The sequence below is a fragment of the Pseudomyrmex gracilis genome, unplaced genomic scaffold (genome assembly GCF_002006095.1).
Source record: "Pseudomyrmex gracilis isolate BER0280 unplaced genomic scaffold, ASM200609v1 scaffold_132, whole genome shotgun sequence".
NCBI classification, from domain to species: domain Eukaryota; kingdom Metazoa; phylum Arthropoda; class Insecta; order Hymenoptera; family Formicidae; genus Pseudomyrmex; species Pseudomyrmex gracilis.
The window spans coordinates 166,374-186,473 of NW_018020716.1; the positions used below are offsets into that span (position 1 = coordinate 166,374).

The following is a 20,100-nucleotide window of genomic DNA, read 5'->3' on the forward strand; positions in this document are numbered from 1 at the left end:
AGTGCGATACAACAATTTAAAATGTACATTACGTCGCATTGATAATTGCAACCAATGTCATCTCCGCACAAAATCAACTTTGTTTTTAAAAAACAGATCTATTGTTTTTTTTTTTTCACTTTTTTTATTAATATACTTTCTAAAAAAGTCATTTAAATTAATTTTGGGAAAGTTTGATCAAATTCCCTGTCGGGGATCTCATTTAATTACACAATTTTTATGAGAAACAACATCATCGATGTCTAACTCGCTTTTTTTTAAACAGACACATTTCGCACATATACAATTTACAACTATATTAAAAATGTATAGAAACCTAGAAATCTTTGTATATTAGCTATAATAAATAAGCAACGTACATGAGAAAAGTTAAAATACACATATGCGTATATTTTAAATATATATTAAATTAATAAGATTTAATCTTATTGATTTAATATATATTTAAAACTTGAAAAAAAAAGAAAAAAAAAAGAAAAAAAAAACTCAATATAACTTTATTCACATAATAGACTATCATGCGATATCGAATTTGGAAAGTTCATCTCAGTATTTTTTTTTTTTTTTGTGTGTGTGTTTAGTCACGAAACAACTTCAAAAATCTGTTGCGTGATAAAAGCATTTTTTTATATGTCGTCAAAAAGGAGATATTATATTAACGTCTATATAAACGATCAAATTGACCTCGATATAGTGTGTGACAAACTTGAACATTCATCATATCTTATTATAAAAAATGCACGATACAACGATCTTCAAAACAAGAGACAATGATATTTGACTAATGTAATGAGTTCAAATAAAAATACGACGATCAGATTTGCGTTGTACTGAATTAATGTTCGAGACGCGCTTTTATTATCGAGAAGCGTTCACATTTGATGATGTTATAGACAATTAAAATTTACAATAAATAAAACACATTCACTAAGAGATATGCAATGATCTTGTGTGAGACAGTTAAAGTAAAAAAAAAAAAAAAAAAAAAAAGTATTGGTTTAGGTTTATCGAAATCACGAACTGAAAAAGTATCGTCATAATGAAGTAGTTACGACTAACAGCGGTTGGAAAATTGTTACGCGCAATTGCTTTTTTTTTTTTTTTTTTTTTTTTTAAATAGTTTTATTAAATTTGTCTTTTGAAGTTTTGTTTTTCTGAAGCACGAAGCAAACTCTCAAATTTTTCTATGTGTGAAAATTCGTAACGTTGTGATAAGTATTTTTTTTCTTCTACTTGATCTTTATACCAATTTGGAATATCTCCTCCTCCCCTCCCAATTGCGTTCAGTGTATCCTAAAGATGAATTAGAAAAATATTTTGTTTTTTTTTTTTTTTTTTTTTTTTTTTTTTCGGTATATATCTCGTCTCGTGTCTGTATCCCGTAGTAAAAACGAAAGGTAAGATCTTATTTATATAGCATTCCCTTAGCGAAGTTTCTAAGATAAGCAATTAATAAAATCAGCTGGAAGATGTGGCGTTCTTTCTAATAAATTCTCCAGATCTTTCAGCGTATTTAAAAATCTAGTAAGCATTTTTAAATACACAGATGTATATCATATAATATGATAGCAAGTTGTGTGTGTGTGTGTATGTGTATGTATGTATGTATGTGTATGTGTGTGTGACGACGTATACTCGATAATCATATTGACAGTATACTCCTCTACAATTAATTTACATTTAGACTCGCGCACCCGAACATATATTTCAGTTTTGGAAAAATGTTAATTCCCTGATTATAATCTTGATTTTAGCGCGTCCGTTCGAGGGTTTCCGAGATTTATCGGAGTGTAAAATGGTACAAATCTCAAATATAAGTCAGAAAACAAATCCCGACTCTTGCATTATATATACACATATATGTTAAAAATTTTTTTAACACATACACATTATTTGCGTATGTATTAAAAACATTGTTAAAAACTTATTTGATACATGATTACATTCTCACCTTATTTCGACGTGTGAAAATAATTTATATTTACAGTGATTCAATACAACGAGGAGTAGATATCCCTAGAAATCTTAATTGATAACATTGTTGGGATTCAAAGAGTCTCTTTGGGATCTCTTTCCCGGAAGAAACCTTTTTCAGTCTTGCACTCCCTGATGGTAACGGTCTTTAGATTGACAGTAACGTCCGTGATGAACACTTGATCTGCCACGGGATTTCTCGCATGCCAGTAATCGGTCCCGGGACTCGTGAGGGGAGCGTACATCTCTGTCTTGATAATTTCAGTCTGCTTGACACTCGTGGTGTTGTTATTATTGTTGTTATTATTATTGTTGTTGTTATGACTGTGATGTCCGTTGACAACGGTAGGTAACCTGTTGTTGTTAGTGTATGAGTCTGCAGGACTAGGCGATTTGTGACCGTTGGCTTTGTCAGGGGCAACCGCGCCGTTTGATTTATCCTGCTTCTGTTCCGACGACAAATGCTTCTTCTTTGCTGGCGGTTGCTCTAGAGGTGTGTCTATCTGAGGAGACAGCGGCGCCGGCGGTGCCCGTGGAAGAGAGGGTGGTGGGCCGTGAGGTTCGTCGGCTTCGGGACGCTTTTTGTCTTGCACCGCTGGCGCCAGCGTCGTTGGTACCGCAGGCAATGGTTCTTCCGGTGTTGATTTCACACTAGAAGACGATGGCCTTCTACTACCATTGACTTTGTGACTCTGTAACGTAAACAATTTTATTTGTTTCTCAATCTTTTAATACGTTCAACGTTTGTGTGTTTTTTAATGACAATCAACACTCACGTGATATGACGGTGTTGTGGAATTATTTTTCAGAGGTAACAAGCGAGGAACTTTGTTCGGCGGCGGGCTGCTACTGCTACTATTAGGACTGCTCGTGGTGATTGTTACGCCGATTTTGCCGGATTCTTTGAGAACCTCGGCTTTCCTCTTTGGACCTACTGTTTCTCTTCTATGTAACAAGGGTACGTCCATACTGCTATTAGAACTGTCCGAGTCAACGCTGAATGCGGACGCCATTTCCGGTGGTGTTGGAGACTCATGGTCGTCCAAGGAACTTGGAAGTGTATCCTCGTCAGGTGCTACAGTGTTTAAATGGGGCACTGAAGTGCTCGTCGTCGATTCATCTTGACTGTCTTCACCTACCCTTTCGTCTCCACCGGGTTCTTCTTCGACGACGAGATTAGCCAGCACCTGATCCTGAAGATTAAAGATTAAAGTAGAATACATGTTTTATTTCGCGAGTCTCTAACTCAAATCTCAAGAAAAATCGTTATTTTTTTTTGTTACATTATATCTAGTATCCCTTCGTCTCGGCCTTCTAGTAGACACATCTGTGCCTTTCTGACTTTGCTCGTACAATTCGATTAATCTGACGTCTAGAATATTTTCTTCCGGCTCCCATGTATTATATCTAAAGTACGAAAACAAAATTGCCAATGTATATCCAATCATTATTTACATCCTTTTTTTTTTTTATCTAATGACAAAGTTCTGATTTTTTACTCACTTTTTACTCCATCCTTTCCACTTGACAAAGTATTCAACTTTGCCCTATAAAGAGAAAAGTTAGTAATTATTACGAGTGTGTGATTATTTGAAAGATGAATGGAAGAAGGAGAGGGGAAAGAGTGAGTGAGTGAGTGAGTGAGTGTGCGCGTATAACAGGAGTAAAGCCAATTACAAACATGAAAGAGAAAACACGAACTGCCGATATCGCTCTCATGACTGCAACAAAATTTGACTAGAATGTACATCCTAAAATTTTATTCCAATATTCTGACAGACCTTGTAACTTGAAAGTCGCACAGTTCTGTCTGCCGAACAATTTTTATTTGACAATAACCGGTCGATAATAATACACCAGGTTCCATTGATGCTTACTCACGTGAAGTTGCGCCAATAAATGTCAAAACAAATGTCTCGGCAATAAAGGTACAATTTCAAATGAGTAGGTATATTAATGGAACTTACACTACTTACACCGTAATACATACGTGCGTATATAGACAATTTAGCCAATGATGACAAAAACAAGAGTCTGATTCCATTGCGAAACACAAACGCTGACCGGCGTGACAGTTGGAAAACAATGGAACACGCGCGATAAGTTGTCGTCGCGTTGAAAACTAAGCGCGACGCGCCGGTGGTTGACGTGTGATCCACATGATCAACGTGGATAACGTTGGAAACAGGTTGTCATCCTTTTCGCGAACCGTTACTCAATGTATGTTGTTGCACGTCGAGACAATCGTCGTGTCATCGCGAGCGAACGCGAGCTTTAAATACTCGACACGTGAATCATCTCGCGCGATTTCGTACGGTTTGGAATTTAAACCATCAAACGAAGCGAAATAAATTTCGCGCGCGGTTTCGAACTAATTGCGAGAATCAATTCGAAACGAACAAAAAATTTTCGCGAATGGCGAAAGTTTCAAACTCGTCGAATTGCGAATTCACTGACTCGTAGAATTCTCCAAAAATTTGTAAATTGTCAATCAGCGAATTTCTCCTTAGATATCCGTTAAATATCCGTTAACGATCTTTTTAATTGTTCGCATTGACTGTGCGTAAAGGGAAATCACACGATTTTCTCCCCTTACGCCTACAAATTTAAATCTTCAGAATTGCTTTCAGAAATGTGACGAATATTGCAATTTTAAGGCGCGGAATTTTATCTTCCTGAAACTTAACGCAAGTTTTACATGTTCTCGAGGGAATTTGCGGAACATATTTGCGGCGTCAAGTGTTTCGTAGAAACAGGCCAGTTGCTGCCAGCTGATCGCTAAAAGAAACCTTTCTCCTCCTGTCTGTCAATATAAAAGTCATCATTTTCTATCTTTGAAAAAACTCTTGTTTACCAAAACTTGCACACGTACAGTCAGTGTGTGCGACGAGGAAATTGATGAACTCTCGCGGGAGATTTACATATCAATCCACAAAACAATTTTATACAACAATCTAACACGCGAGTTGTGTCGCTAAAATGAGATTAAAACGTTTCAAAAAAACGAAAAAACGCAATAACGTCCGGAAACGCGGATGCGTTCGCGCAAGAATGTTTTTTCCGACGAATTAATAAAAATGTCACCGATGACAAAACCGGTCCACCGATGAGAGGAGGTCTTTGTCTCTACGAGGAGAGACGAGATTTAACAAAACACACGACGAGGAACATGTATCGAAGAGGTTTCTCTTTCGGGGGGTATACCCAACACACATATCGGTATATACTTAACGTGTCCGGCGACGAGAACGCGCGGTACGAGTGTCACAGGAGTAGGAGGTGGCAGCGCGGCCAGACGAGAAGCCAGCCAGCTGTGAGTGAAATGGAGAACGAACAGAGAAAGAAAAAGTACGGAACAGGGGAGCGCAAGGATGAAGGGAAGGGAGGAGGAGGGAGGAGGGAGACGAAGAGAGGCGGTAACGGCGAGATTCCGCTTAGTGGCGCCATCTGCGCGACAGCTCCGACAAACTTTTACGACGGATACTAACCCGCTTTTCCCTCTTCTTGGTGATTCGCTCCGCAGCGTAAACTCTGTCACCTAGATCCATGGTTCTGCCGGTGAGTAATTTCTAATAATCCAAATAATCCAAACGGACACTAATTATACCGGTTTGTTGTGTGCGCTGCGTGTTCGCGAACAGTCTCTGACCTAAAAAACACCATATGATCGATATCACACGGCGCGGCGGGATTGTGGATCTCGCACGCTGAAAAATCAGGCAAGCAAAAAGCCAAACACCGACGTGTTGTTGTTGTTGCTGTCACACGTCGTCGCAAAGGGTCGATTGACAGATCGCGAGGCACTGACACTGACACACACGCTACGAGGTAAGACGCGCGCGGGACACGTGCGCGATTACCATGTGGGCGGGGGAGAGAGGAGGAGGTTGCAATTGTAATCTCGCAAACGGAGATATATATATAAATCTTTCAGTATTTTTATCGTAGCACGGTTGTTGTTCGCATGTGTCTTACATACGTACGACGTCGTCGGTCGCTGAACGTAGCGCCGCGACGCGCGTTCCCCGTTCTCTCGCTCGCACAAAATTCTCACCTGGTTCGTAGAAACCAGGAGAGTGTTGCTTCAATATCCCCGTGTTGGGGTGTGTGATTGAGAAGCAGAAACAACACGACGAGGATAGGATAAGAAAAAAAAAAAAGCGGCGGATTACAACGCGCGCGATGTTTTTCGAAAGGCCAGTAGCTTTGGGGACACGACCGGCGAACACGGCCAGTTAAATCGGCGTACACGCAGGTCTCCCATCGAGAGGAGAACAAAACTCAAGTCATTGCGCGTCAGCTTGCCGCGTGAACGAAATCCCCCGTTTTTCTGTTTCTCACTTCCGGACGCGCGAATCACCCCGCAAGTTCTATCACGTCAATTCTCTCGCATATATATATGTATCCCAATCTGACGGTTCTTCTTCCGATCCGTGAATGTCGTAATGCGCGGGCGCGTGTTGTATATACTCGGTTGGCTACCGGCGTGGCGCGGCACGTTTTCTTCCGTCTCTCGTTGCTGGTGCTGCTGCCGCCTGTCGCCGTGCGTTCGCGATGATAGTCGTCGTCGTTCCGTTCGGGCGAGATCGGCCGCTCGCTCGTGCGTGACGTCAGTGATTCCCCCTGACGTCGTAAACACCAAACATGGCCGTCGTACAGATATACGCTGGTCGAGTGCGTCCCAAGTCGAACCCGAAAACTGGCTGCAATACGGACTGCCGCGGGCCGCGGCTATGCGCAGGTAACGCGTTACGACGTTAACGAGCTCCTAGACGTGCGCAACGGAGTCACTGATAACGAATAGACGTGAACCGGAGCAACGACTCGAAGCGTCTAACGCACTCTGCGGATCGAGGCCGACTAGAGTTGAGATCTGCCCAACTCCCCTCGGAAGCCTAGTGGACTCGCCCGATCCGCTCGAGGTTAGGCGTCAAGAGGGGGCGCAGGGGCAGAGAGAAAGAGCTTTGGCAGGGGAAGGGAGAGGCTCTCAACGGTACGTGCGGCCTGCATGAGAGAGAGACTGGCTTAAGGGAGGGAGAGAGAAAGAGAGAGAGCGCGCGATTGAGTTGACCGAGGGAGAGAATCACGGGGCCAAGGGAGAGAGGAAGAGCAAGCGCAATGGAGGTAGAAAAGAGAGACGGCGCTACCAGAAGCACCGTCCTCGGAACAAGAAAGCCGTGTCTGCCTAGCCTGCCTGCCTGCCTGCCTGCCTGTTTGCTTGCACAGCCAACCAGCCAGCCACCCTAAGTTCCCTTCTAGGTACGTGTATGCGTACGTTTGTATGCGTGGGCAGTCGATGCGACGTTGCCAAACCCGTTTCGTCGATAGTACCGTGCCGCAAATGTCATTGGCGTACAACGACGACGACGACGATGCTTCGCAAAATTTTGTGTCGTCGCGGCGGCGGCAGCAACGCCGCAACGGCGGTTTCACGATTTTCCACCTTTGACCGCGCGAGTCGAAATCGATCGATCGACGCAGCCACACGCTCGTTCACTCCTTTTTCTCCTTATTCCGCAAACGTACGCGGCGCGCGTCCACTCCTCTCCTTCGGCGGCTTCGGCCTCGCCGATATATCAGTCGTGTACGTATATTTGCGCCTACGACATCCGGCAACGCCGCATACTCCGCGACGTTCTGTCACACACACATATACACACACTATATACTCAACGTACACCAACAACGTACACACACACATACACACATACACACGTCGATCGTAGTAAGCACTGTATCCTACAAGTGGCGAATATTACGTTTGAGATTGTAACAAGAGAGAGAGTGTCCGTAGAGCGCAGCGTCACAGAGGCACAAAAGACACAACGAATTACTCGGGGTTTAGATACTTTTCTTCACGGTCTCGTGAAAACGCGTGCTACCTCAACGGATCCCGAAACGAGAGTGTCCTCTCCTGCGTCGACGAGCACATAGGGAGAGAGCGCGCGACAAGGACGGACAGCGGTTAGGTCCTCGTATCCGAGCGAGATGCCGCGGTTCCGTGATAGGGGGGAACCGTTTTCTCCGTCCTCGGCGTAAATAGCAGGATAAAAAACCTACGATGGAAGCGCCGGATTGGCGGAACCATCAAGGCGCCACCAATGTACCGAACCCCACTCGACGTGATGTCCAATCGGCGTTTAGCACGGCCCACGTCGGTTCCCCTCGACACGTCGCGAGGGCGGGCATTACAGTCGAGCCGATCGGACTCCGACCTCTTCCCTCTCTTTTCCTCCACCCTAACCTGCGTTGTGTAAAGTCTCTCTGCGTCTCTGTGACGAGAGAGCTCCCTCCTCACCCATTCCGCGGGGCAAGAGAGACAACGGCAAAGGTCCCCACCCTTCTCTCGCTTCTCTCTTTCCTTGTCGCAGGAAACCCGAATAGCGGAGCGCGCGCGCTACCGTGCAACCGAGGCCTCTCTTCTCATCGCCGAACGGCCGTGTAAAGCCGTACGACGGCTAAGCCGTGTGTACCCGCCGCAAAGGGCGGGCACATAGACGAGGGACGCGGGCGGGCGGGCGGGGTGGGAGAGATCGTATATATATATATATTGCGTGCATGTGGTGCGCGTATTGTACATAGGCGCACGAGTGCGCACACACGAACACACATACACACGACCGCATCGCGCCGCGTCGTCGTCGCGCTCCCCCTTCCCTTGCTGGCCCCACGTCGGTGGCCGACCACCGTTGGTATTGAAATATCCTGGCTCTGGAGAGCCAAGTAGCCGTGCGGTGATGCCGCTTCTTTCTATAACCACTATTGCGCGTGCGACTCTCTTCTCCCGCGCTCTTTCTTTATTCACATTCTCTCTCTTTCTCACTTTTTTCTCTTCCTCTCTCTTTCTCTCTCTCTCTCTCTCATCTTTTTCTCTCCTCTCTTGCACACCTCTTCTCTCGTTTTCTTTATGTGCATATTTTCTCAACTTCTGTGCTACCTTTTGCCTCTCTCTCTCTCTCTTTCTCTTTCTCTCTTTGCTTCTCTGTAGTCATTCTCACGCGTCATTTTCTCTCCGTCGCGTCGTTCTCTTCATTGAGTCAATATTGCTAAGCGGCTAATGCGATTGTGGCCAATTCCAATATAATATAATCGTCCGATTAAGTTTAATCGGTAATAAAGAGATCCGGAGACCTTCTCTCCTTTTGCGCCTCTCTCACTTCGAATCTCATTCCGACGTGACGCTTGCTTTTGGAATGCAATCAATCATCGCACATGAAATGTGTGACCCTGCGAGCAATAGGTAAATTGGAAACTGCGGGTTCGTCGGCTGCTCCGCATCGTTGTAATCCTCTGGAATATAAACTCGGAATAATTCACACAAATGGCGTATTCGTGTCTCTTCTTCTTCGATCGATCGCTCTTTTTCTTTTTATTTCGCGACAACGTCCGTCGATGTGCATTTTTTACTTATTGCACTTATCAGTGACGTGACACGTGGTTTACCTTACTTTGTACAGGCACGTTACACGATCTAATGTAGACGGAACGGTTCGATTAATCGTTCAACTCATTCGTGCGGTTTTTTTTTCAGATTGTTTGACTTCTTTTTCCGAGATCTCGATTATTCGACACACGTCCGACGACTTACTCCGAGTATCGTTTATCCGCAACGATCACTTTTCCCATTTTACAAACAAATATTTGGCGGTTGATTGCTTGTTACATAGAGACGGCAAAATTAATCAACAACGTTTCTCTGCAGCTTCGAAGCGTAATATAATTTTCAATACCTTGTGTTCTCTCTCAATTCAACAAACTCCCCGCTCGCGATCAGGTCAGGTTCGTCGACAGCGGAACTGGTGAAAAATTTCTCCGTGATCTGAAAAAATATTGAAAAAATGATTTTATGAACTGGTTTTGTTTTCTCAAGAGCAAAAAAAAAAAAGTTACGTTTATTTCCGAGAGGCGAAAGGCCGTGACACGCTTCTGTGCGAAGGTAACAATGCGGCGCGCGCTGCGCGATGACGCCGGGATGTGAGGCGCGTCGTCGCTTCTTTGCCCGCCAAAAGTAGGCAATTATTATCTCAGAAACGAAACGAGATATCGAAATGAAACCTTCACCGAACGATTCTCTACCATTTGTCATGCTTATTTATTTCAATACGAATCCGATTGCACTTACGGTTTCCGCGTGCGAGGCGTTTGTAGGTTTGCGCTCCGGAGCGTAACGCATGCGTATTACGAAGAAACTCGCCGATAAAAGGTTTTCTCAAGTTTACGATCAGCAATGCGCGATTGACGAGGAATGATTCCGGAATGTTAATGACCGCGATTTCGAGCACTTTGTCGAAAACTTTGTTCGCAGTTTGTTGCGCAATTATCGTTTACTTGCACTACATGAATTAAATATGCGCATCCCGATTACCGTGTGTCAATTTATCGATATCGCAGACGCGTATAAAACAAGATGATCGTTCGTATCGACTTTGTCAATTTCGATTTTTTTGATCGTCCTGATTTTTTTTATACAAACCTTTTTTATATTTACGAAAATGCGACAATAAAGCAAACGCGTGGAAAATAACTATTGTTCTCTTCTTCTGCCTGTTTTTTTTTCTTCACTTTTATTTATCAAAAATTAAATGTCCCACAATCGACGACGGAAAAATCTGGTCTACCTCCATAGAGAGGTCGTTGCACGCGAGAAAAGGTTTAATCGCAACCGTAAGGTCGCGAGTTCAATTTATCACCAATTACAGACTAGCATTAGCTCACTAGCTAGAATACCGGGCTGATGATGATTGATTGACTCGTTTTTACGATTGCGACCAAAATATTGTCGCGTGTCATGGCCTTAACGCGCGAAACATTGCGACACGTTGCCGCTGTTCTTTAAGCGACATACATAATATTAGCTCGCAAGTGGCACGTATGCATGTCTCTCTCTCGCACCGATGTGTTCGTACACATGCATACACGCGAGTCTGTTTGTAATCGCGGCCGCGATTTTATGTCGTCGTCGTCGCCGCGTTATCGGATCTGTCAGTGTGTGTGTTATCGCGCGCAGTCGCCTTGTAGCTTTTAAGTACATTATTATGCTGAGACACAAACGTGATGACTTCCCGTCGTGTCAATTCCGCCCCGAAAATGCGGGGCTTGGAAAACTCGGAACACGCCCGTATATGCCCCGAATGCGCTCAATGAAGATCGATAAGGAAAATCAGAAATCATCAAACGATTTGCTTTGGAACGAGAGCGAGAGAGAACTATCGCTATTCCATCGCGACTCTCTCAAACTTCTTTCTTTCGGTAGGACATTTAGAAAAATCAAGCGTAACAATTGCAATAGGGTTGAATTTCGTTTAGAAAAATAACGGAATAACAAATGCGGTAAAGTTCAATTTCTCTCGAAAGCTATTCGTCCAAGTTTAAAGTCGTACACGGGGAAACGGACGGGACTTTTCGTTGATATTTCTTTTTGTTCCCTGTTATTTATATAGTTGGGCCACGCAATCTCCGGGGTATTAAACCAATAATTTTTATTCTACGAATATAATTTGCATAAGTCTTCTGAAAAAAAAACATAACGCTTTGAGATAATAAAAAAGAAAAAAGAAAATCATTGTAATATTTCATTTGTGTCGCAAACGCTTTTTTGTAAGTCCCCCATTTGTAACAATGCACGATTTATTATTGTACAAATTACCTTGCTTCCGTCAAGTTTTCCTCTATTTTATCGAGGCAGACCTTTCTTAGGCCAGACTTTTCTTGTCTGAGTAACTTAAACTACATGAATGAACTTTAGTGTGGTCTCCCAGCGCGTGATCTATTGTTTGTTTATTTTCGAATTTTTCACCAAACCGACTCGCACTGGATGGAATTTTACAAAGAACTTCAAAGAAATATCTAAAAAAAAAAGAAATATATAGCTAGGAAGCAATTCGTTCCGCGTGGACTTTCTCGGGATGATTTAGTAATTGTGATATAATGAGATTTTGACGATCAGGTTTTTCTGATTGATTTTCCGGAGCTTAATAAACAAAATTTTATTCAAAAAGTCGAACATTTATCGGAACGGAAGCGCGCTCGAACAATTGACGAAAAACAATTAATTTGTTTAAATAATAATCTTGACTTTTGTTCTCAGAAACTTCCATGTTACTCGAAAACAAGACGATGTCTCTGTTAAATTTCAACACCGGGATGTTGCAACGTTCGTCGTCTAGCAAAACTCTAGTCGTTCGACGTTTTAATTAATTAATTCGATGCTATTTGCACTGCGGCAAGTTGCGAGTAGCATTTTCAGTCGATATCGTGATCTATTCGACTTTGGAAAATCAATAATTTGTCAAAAACGTCAAAATTTTACGCGCGCGCGCGTGCCAAGTAGCGGATTCTAAAAACGCGTCATAATTCGGTTTCCGCGGGAGCGATCGGGATGGGATTTAAACGATAGAGCCGCGAAATGGTGTAGAATCGTTTGCAAAAGGAGCGAGATCGTTATCGCGTCCCGATGTCGAGATATAAATTGGTGGTTTTTTGTCTGCGCGCGAGGAGTCGCAATCGCGCGCTGTGCTGCGCATGTTGCCTGCCTCTCTCTGAGTGAATGGAACTTTCCACGAACGAGACCTGACGACCTCGGAGCGTTAGTATCGATATCCTCAAGTGAGGTCGTCGATAGGAATTTTTTTTGCAAAACATGAAGATTTTCGCTACATTTTTTTTTTTTATCGTCAAATCGAATTTCCGCGCGAATTTAATTCTTTTTCGTCACGAAAAACTCACCGTAGGAAATTCGTTGAAGCTGCGCGCCAACTGTGGCCGCTATTTCAGTATGCTGTAAATTTTTTCTTTTTACCAGTTAGAGAGAGATATATATATGTTTCAAGATACTTGCAGCAGTACATACACACAGAGCATTCAAATAATCGGAAGGTAAAGATCTAATCTGTCTAATTTCTGACCAATTCGCAAGAGCCAACTTCATCCAAAAGTGTTTTCGTCAGGAAGTCAGTGACCAGAAATCTTACTTGACCAGAGCCATCCTTTCCTATTTTATTTAACCTGACTAGCGTCTAATCTCGATTTTTAAAACTTTAGAAAATATTGGCTACAAGTTGTCGAGCTTTTCCGACCGAGCGTTTGTGTTCTTCGGTTTAATTTAGGTGTTGTCTGGGATTTGATCGAAAAGTATTGTTCAGCAGATAGCGACAACGCTATCTACTAAAAAAAAAAAAAAAAAACTATCTGAAAACCGAGCAGGAGCTATTCAGAGCTTTCAGTCTCAACAAAAGTTTTCTATCTACATTTGCTGTCTAAATAAAAACCGGAGTAGAGGAAAACTGGCCGGTTTTTTTTTCCCGAATACGTTTCGGGTATTCGGGAAAAAACGTTTCACGTATTTCCCGTGGAATTGCACATAGTCGTGTATTATTTTTTTTTTTGCCTTGATTAAGGGCAAAACCGATATCGAGCAGCCATATTGGTGAGGACTGCCTTAGCGAAATGTTGGTCGGTGTGACGCAAAACCGTGGCTCCGATCCGTGCGCAAGAAATTGATGAAATACGGAGATTTGTCGCTTCGTATTTGTCAAAATTGATGATCCGAGCGACTCCGGCGTGAGGACAAAATTAATTTCAGTGACGTGTTGTGACACAAGGTAACAGGTCTCGAATCGAATGAATTATCAGAATAAAGCGCATTTAGCTCGTTAGCAATTGAGATTGCAAACGAACTGTTCGCGCCGCGACACGCCCGTCTTTCTTCCGAAGCTATTGTGGCTGAACGAAGCACAGTTTTCCAGCGTGGGGGCGAAATATAAAAGTAAACATCGCGATCGCGAATGATTCTTGTCCGGTTCTCAAGTCGGTAATTACGTCTGCGATCGTAAAAACGATCTTCGAAGTAGTAGCTTCGACGCGTCGTTGCGTCAGCTACCTTGTTTCTTCTCACGCGTATTAAACAATTTTTGTACTTTCTTTTTTTCAGAAATACAGTCGGACGTTGAAACAATCCGACGATTCTGTCAAAAAATCAGGCAGAAAAGCGAGTAAAACTGACGTGTAAACCGTGAGAAAACGTGCTGAAATATAAATATTTGATAAAAGAAGAATGTACGAGCGCACGCGCGCTTGTACACATTCCTAAATTTCTTCGTGCAGAAGTATAAAAACGGTTCAATTATTCTGCGATCGAAGTCATTCGAACTTATCACAGTTTTAGATAGACCCAAATACCCACGGGCCAAATTTCTCGAGTACGCGCGAGTGCTCGACGAAGAGAGAGGAACCACCGGCCAAATCCACCGGTTCTTTCCCGAGAAGAAAGAGAGGAACCCTTTCGAGGACCAGAAGCGCTAGAATCAGGGTTGCAAAATCAGAAGTTTGCCGCAGCAAGAAAAGAGAAGAGAGCGCCGAACCCTCGCGAGAAGGAGAGAGCGACGAGCGGAGTATCCCCCCTCGTGCGCGACCACCCCTGCTAGTAATTCCCGTCGCCATAGAAACACCCCCGAGGCGTCCCCGCGCTCGCACAAACCACCCCCGCATCCCACAAACACCACCACCGTCTTTCTCCGTTCTCCTCCACACGCTCCGCTCTCCCACCCTCTTTAACCCCCCTCGCCTCGAGGTTCTCTCTCTTTCTTTTTCTCTCTCTCTCTCTCCCTCTCCTTCCTAGCTGCTTCCACCCCGAGCGCGGGCCCCCCTTCGCGCGAGTCCACCAGGAACCCGGTATCGATCCGCGGACGAGTTCGAGGTCCTACGTATTCTACCGAGAGTGCTACTGACAACAAGATCGTCTGCTCTCTATCATCCTCTCGCTCTTTTTCCTCCCCATACCTCTCTCTCTCTCTCTGTGTTTTTCCTCCCTGTCTTTCTTCAACCTGCTTGTTTCGATTCTTTCGGGAGAATTTACCCCCGACTGCGTCACTCTCTTCGTCATCATTTCACTCTTCCGTTTCTCGCTACTTTGCTCTTAAAAATCACGCGCTGTCACATCTCGGTTCTTTCTCACTGACCTTCATCGCGCGCGCGTCTCGCCAGTTTCTTTCACGAGCAGTTTCTTAAACGTAAGCAACGCTCGTGTTTACACCTGTCTCGTGTAATATGAAACATTTACAAGACGTTTTCTCTCTCTCTCTCTCTCTCTCATATGCACGTATGCAACATATCGGAGATTGTTTAAATCCGGAAGAGAAAAATATCTGATGTAAGAAAAAAAAAAAAAAAACAGACTGGACACATACGGGACGGAGTGAGAAATTTAATAAAATATCGCCGCAAGTATCGCACTAAAAAAAAAAAATTCTCTCGCGACGCTGACGAATGTTTTTTCTCTTCATTTCGCACCCGAGAGCCACTTCTTTTCAAATTTTCATTTTTGTTACGTGCGGCAATCGCGCGGTCGATATGTACCTTTCTCATGTTTTCCAGAACGTTTATTTCACTTCGGTCATGACTTCGGCTCTCTCTCGGGCTGCATCGCAAGCCACGAGGCGTAATAAGATCTAACCCTCTCTCCCCTACTTCCCGCTTTTCCTACCTTCTTCTCGTTTTATCAGATCCTTCTCGCGGCGCGCAGCACCGGCGCGCTCGTTTGCTCTCGTTTTATTTCACTCTCTCTCTCTCTCTCTCTCTCTTTCTTTCTCTCTCCTGCGTCCTTCTCCAGCTAGCGGAATTTCTAACGGAGCCGTCGCTGCTGCGGTCGTCGCTCGTTTGTTGCGTTTGGTACAAATTCAAAGACTTTCTTCGACCGAAAAATTTTTATTTCCCACTCGGCGCGGGTTTCCCGCGCGATTCTCACGCGCGCGCGCATTTGTCAACGAGAACAAAAAAAACCAAAATCGGTTTTCGAGTATTTTGATTTTTTCGTAACACATTTTCGGAAAAAAAGAAACGTTTTCGTCTCCGAAAACGTTTCTTTTTTTCCGAAGAATCGAAACTCCGCAAAATATCTTATCGGAGAGATTGTAGAATTCTAAAAGGGACGAGTATCGATACCAATAATCAGCTCGGAAAATACGCGGTGTGTGGAGGAAGTTCGGAAAACGTCGCGATAGTTGATGCAAGAGGAGGCAGCTTTGCGTTATTCCGCCAAGTCTCGAAGCATCAGTACGGGTACGTGTCGGCTTTGCTTCTCCTCACACAGAGTCCGTGCGCGCATATATACACGCGCGCGCTCTTAGTACGTACGTGTCCGTCTGCAGTTACGCCAAGAAAGCGCGAGACCTTCGGCTCTTTTGCCAGCCCTCTCGGTTCTATCTTTCTCTCTCTCTCTTTTTCGTTCTCCTCTCTCTCTCTCGCTCTCTTCGCCTCTCTCGTATTACGTTCACTTCTCTCTTTCTCACTTTGTTCGGTGTGGCTGTCTCACTTCACCGCGCTGCGCCACGGCGGCAGAGACTTTCTTTCTCCCGCTTCCGCGCATCTCTCTCCGAGTCGCTTCGCCTCTCGCTCTCACGTTTTACTTCTCCGTGAGATTTTTTTTTTTTTTTTTTTTTACGCACCACTCGCGCGATTAGACTTTGGAGTAATCTCACGGACGAACTTGCTAATGCGCTCCGTTTGTATGTAATTTGCAACAAAAAAAAAATTGTCTGCGTATAATTAATTTTGTTCGCGTCTCAATGTTCGTATCGATGTCGGATGTGACGCGAATTGGCGTCTCGCGAGGTGTTTTTGTTTATATTCTTCAACCGTGACGTAATAATGACGTGACGATTGATCGATCACGTGTGTGCAAAGTGCAAGTCATCAATTTCCTATTGCGCTAAACTATTTTCGCGCTCTCTTATTACATAATTAATTTGTCATTTTATTGATCTCGCAATAAGTCAACTGAAATCTGTCAACTGAAATTTTCTTCACCGTTTCTTTCTTTTCTTTATCGATTTTTTATTTCTAACCTGATGAACAGAAATATCAAATGTCTCTGCATCTTGCAAATTTTTGTTATCTTCTCCGTGTGCAATTTACAAATTCTCAAAATAAAATACTTTTGTTCCTTTTTCTCAGTCTCCCTCTCTCTCTCTCTCTCTCTCCTAATTCTTTTCTTCTGACCAGCGCACTGCATCAGCCGCGATAAAGAAACTCTTGTTTCCGTCTCGTTTGGTCGCTCTACCGTCTCCCTCGCTTTCACCGCGTGCAACGCGATGAGCAGCTCCGTTTGTGTGTTGCAGGATTCACGGACCGAGCGCTGACGTGCAATAACGACGAAGTGCCAGGCACTCGGGCAAATGCGAATATATATCTATAAAACGAGTACGGGGACGACGCGAGCGCGCGGCTAATATCCGTGAGTGGATTGCCCGTTTATTAATTAAATATGCGAGGTATGCGAGCACTCGGTACGCGAAAGAGTCGGTCAATTTAAAAGCCAAAAACTCACGTTCGCGTTCCGAAACTTTGTGGCGCTTTTTATTTTTAGTCGTTGGCGTCTTCTTAGCTCGCGCGCCACACCGAGAATCGTGCTTGCGTGCGAAATACTTTCATCGACCTACTGATCATGTCGGAGCTCGAAAATCTTTTGCTAGAGTCGGAGATCTCGTAACGTCGCGCTCTCTCAGAGAGATCTTTGCGCGATATTTCGCGATATTTTTCTCGCGGGACAAATCGTTTTATCGTCCGCGATTACGATCGCGGAATAAATTTCGAAGTTCGCGCTATGAAAATTCTTTGCTTTTAAATCTGTTTCGTTGCCGGATTCTCGTAGGGGATTCGGGAGTCCGCGAAATAATAATTCGCGACCAGCGTCACCGTATCTTCACCTTCGTTTTACGTATGCAGAAACTTTACAGTCGTATATTTCGCACTTTCAAATACCACGTCGTTCGCGCAAGTTTCAAATTTCGTGTCATTTGCACCTTTTTTACGCGCGAGACGAACACAGGCGGGAACGCGAAGTCTGTTTGAAACACGTCGAGACTTCGGCATCGCCGAAGATAATTCCGAAATGTTTTATTGTTATATTCTTGTCTAAGACACACGAGTGCCTTGGGGAATGTCATTCGCCATTTTGTTTCTTTTTGAGATTCTTTCGAGGCGATTTGACAATTTGTTGATTCACTTGATCTTAAATATTTCTCGGCTTTATAATAAACAAACCTTACGCGAAACCGTCCGGTCATTGCACGTGAAGTCCGATCCGTTTTCGAACGATTTCTCATTCACGAACACCTATGATCTTCGATTATTATGTTATCAGCGTACGTGAGTGACGTTTGTATTTTCTCCCGCGTGTGAAGAAGCAATTTTTGTTTGTTTTGCATAAATAACGCGAATTAAATAAAGAAAAAACTTTCATCCACGCGCAAAGCAAATGCGAGATAACTTTGACGGTCAGTTACTTCCACACGTAATTAAATTTGCGACACACTTCTTTCGCGCATGCGAAGTTCGCCTTTTCCGCACAGAGATTCTGTCAACACACGGCCGCATCATGTTCTACAGATTTTTTTTTTCAGGAAAAAAGACCCGAAGAAGTCCACTCCAAGAAAATGGCACTTCGAGCAGGAATCTCAGACACAATCGCCTGTATCGTGGGAAGTTGAGATCGCGATAGAGGATTGTTTTTGGTTTGCCTGCTTGTTTAAACATCTGTCGTCAAATTCGCATCAGTTTCAAGAACAACGAGGTCTTGTGTGCGGATCTAGGTAAGGAATGCGAGAAGAAACGATTCACTAACAGTGAGAGCCAAGTCTCGGAGAGCCCACTAATCCCACGGGAACAATTCGTTATGATCGTCAGTCGATCGTCTGGTTGGTCCACCATGAAAAGCCATTGTTACGCTCCTATGAGTGGCGCGCGCGCACACACGCACACACACACACACACACACACACATAGGATACGCACACATTGGTGATCGCTTCTCTCTCTCTCTTTCTTTTTTCTTTCTTTCTTTTTTAGCTCCCCCATCGCGAACTTGCGAGCGGAACGAAGATAAATGAAGTGGAGCGGGAGAAAGAAGAAAAAGAGAAAGAGAGAGAGAGAGAGAGAGAGACGAGAGGAGAGAAACAAAAGACAAAAGATGAAAGAAAGAGACGCTCGTAATTATCTAGCTTTTATATGCGCAAGAAAGAGCCTCTTTTCTCATTCTTTTTCTAGTCTCCGCGCGGTCACTCGCTCATCTTCCCCTACGCGAAGCTACTCTTTCTTCTCTTTTTCTCGCGCTCGCTTGCGTATTTTCTTCTTTTCCTTCTATTTGCGCTCTTTGCCTTTTTCCTCCGGAGCTACGGCAGCGCATCCGCACACGAATGCGCACATGATGAACGAACGGACGGACGCGTGCATACCGGAAAGCCGAAACGAAGTGCATGAGAGAGTGAACGAGAGAGAGAGTTAAGTGACCCGACTCGCTCACGTGACCTCCTCGTGCAATAAGCCGCGCGCGCTCGTTCCAGCCTCGTAACTTCGATACGTTTCTGTCATTTTCTCGCGCGCGTCTCCTTTTTCTTTATTCCACGCTCTCCCGCGCGTTTTCACATCGCCACGCGTTTTTTTCGCGAACGCAATCCATCGGTTCGCAAGTGAACTGAAGTTAACAAAAAAAAAAAAAAAAAAGAAAACACCGATTCAATCTACACATCTGTGACGTAACGTTAGAAATTGGCCGAACAATTCGTTTGATTCTGCGCTTCGTCGCTTCTTAATCCGCTTAATCGTGGTTGTTATTGCGCGGCGATTAGACGCGTTCGAAGTTGAACGCGGCGAAAAAATGTCAAGTTTCAAGATTATTTCGTTGTCAAGACACGGGGGGAGGGGGACCGCAACCGGCATTCACAACCAAACGTCGTCGTGTCGCTTAATGGAATGATGAGACAGACGGGACACTGTCTGTGGTCTCGCCGACAGACAGTCACAGTCCGACTGACTTGGTTCACGAGTTGTGCGCGGGGACCACCGGAAACGGCCCATCACCGCCCCACATTCTCGACTTCCGCTCTCGCGCTCTTGCCCGCTCGAGAGAATCGCGGAACTTCTTTCTCTACCTCTCTCTCTCTCTTTCTCTCTCTTTCTCTCTCCTTGCTGACTCTGTCTGATATTCATTATAATATCACGTTTTTTTTTCCAAGCTGGACGTAGTTGCGATTAGATCGCAAATGTACACGCGCAGTCCCGAGCGGTCGAGTATTCGGAAAACGTCGTCGTTTTTTTTTTTTTTTAACTCTAGGAGAAAGAACTTTTATAGTT

General features: G+C 44.2%; 1 protein-coding gene across 4 annotated transcripts in view; it reads right to left on the reverse strand.

Annotated features, from left to right (window-relative positions):
- Window positions 1-104: 104 nt before the first annotated feature.
- LOC109856728 (polycomb group protein Pc) overlaps window positions 105-20,100 on the reverse strand; it is a 115,489-nt gene continuing 95,493 nt past the window's right edge. For 2 of the 4 annotated variants that reach the window (XM_020432320.1, XM_020432321.1), the window contains 6 exons: window positions 9,705-9,793; window positions 5,463-5,623; window positions 3,478-3,521; window positions 3,258-3,381; window positions 2,751-3,167; window positions 105-2,666 (listed from right to left, as the gene is read on the reverse strand). In XM_020432320.1, coding sequence (XP_020287909.1) covers window positions 2,049-2,666; window positions 2,751-3,167; window positions 3,258-3,381; window positions 3,478-3,521; window positions 5,463-5,522 — 1,263 coding nt within the window. In that variant the 5' untranslated portion in view covers window positions 5,523-5,623; window positions 9,705-9,793 and the 3' untranslated portion in view covers window positions 105-2,048. Of the gene's footprint in view, window positions 2,667-2,750; window positions 3,168-3,257; window positions 3,382-3,477; window positions 3,522-5,462; window positions 8,004-9,704; window positions 9,794-20,100 lie in introns of those variants that run through there. The other 2 variants (XM_020432322.1, XM_020432319.1) reach the window with 2 other exon arrangements.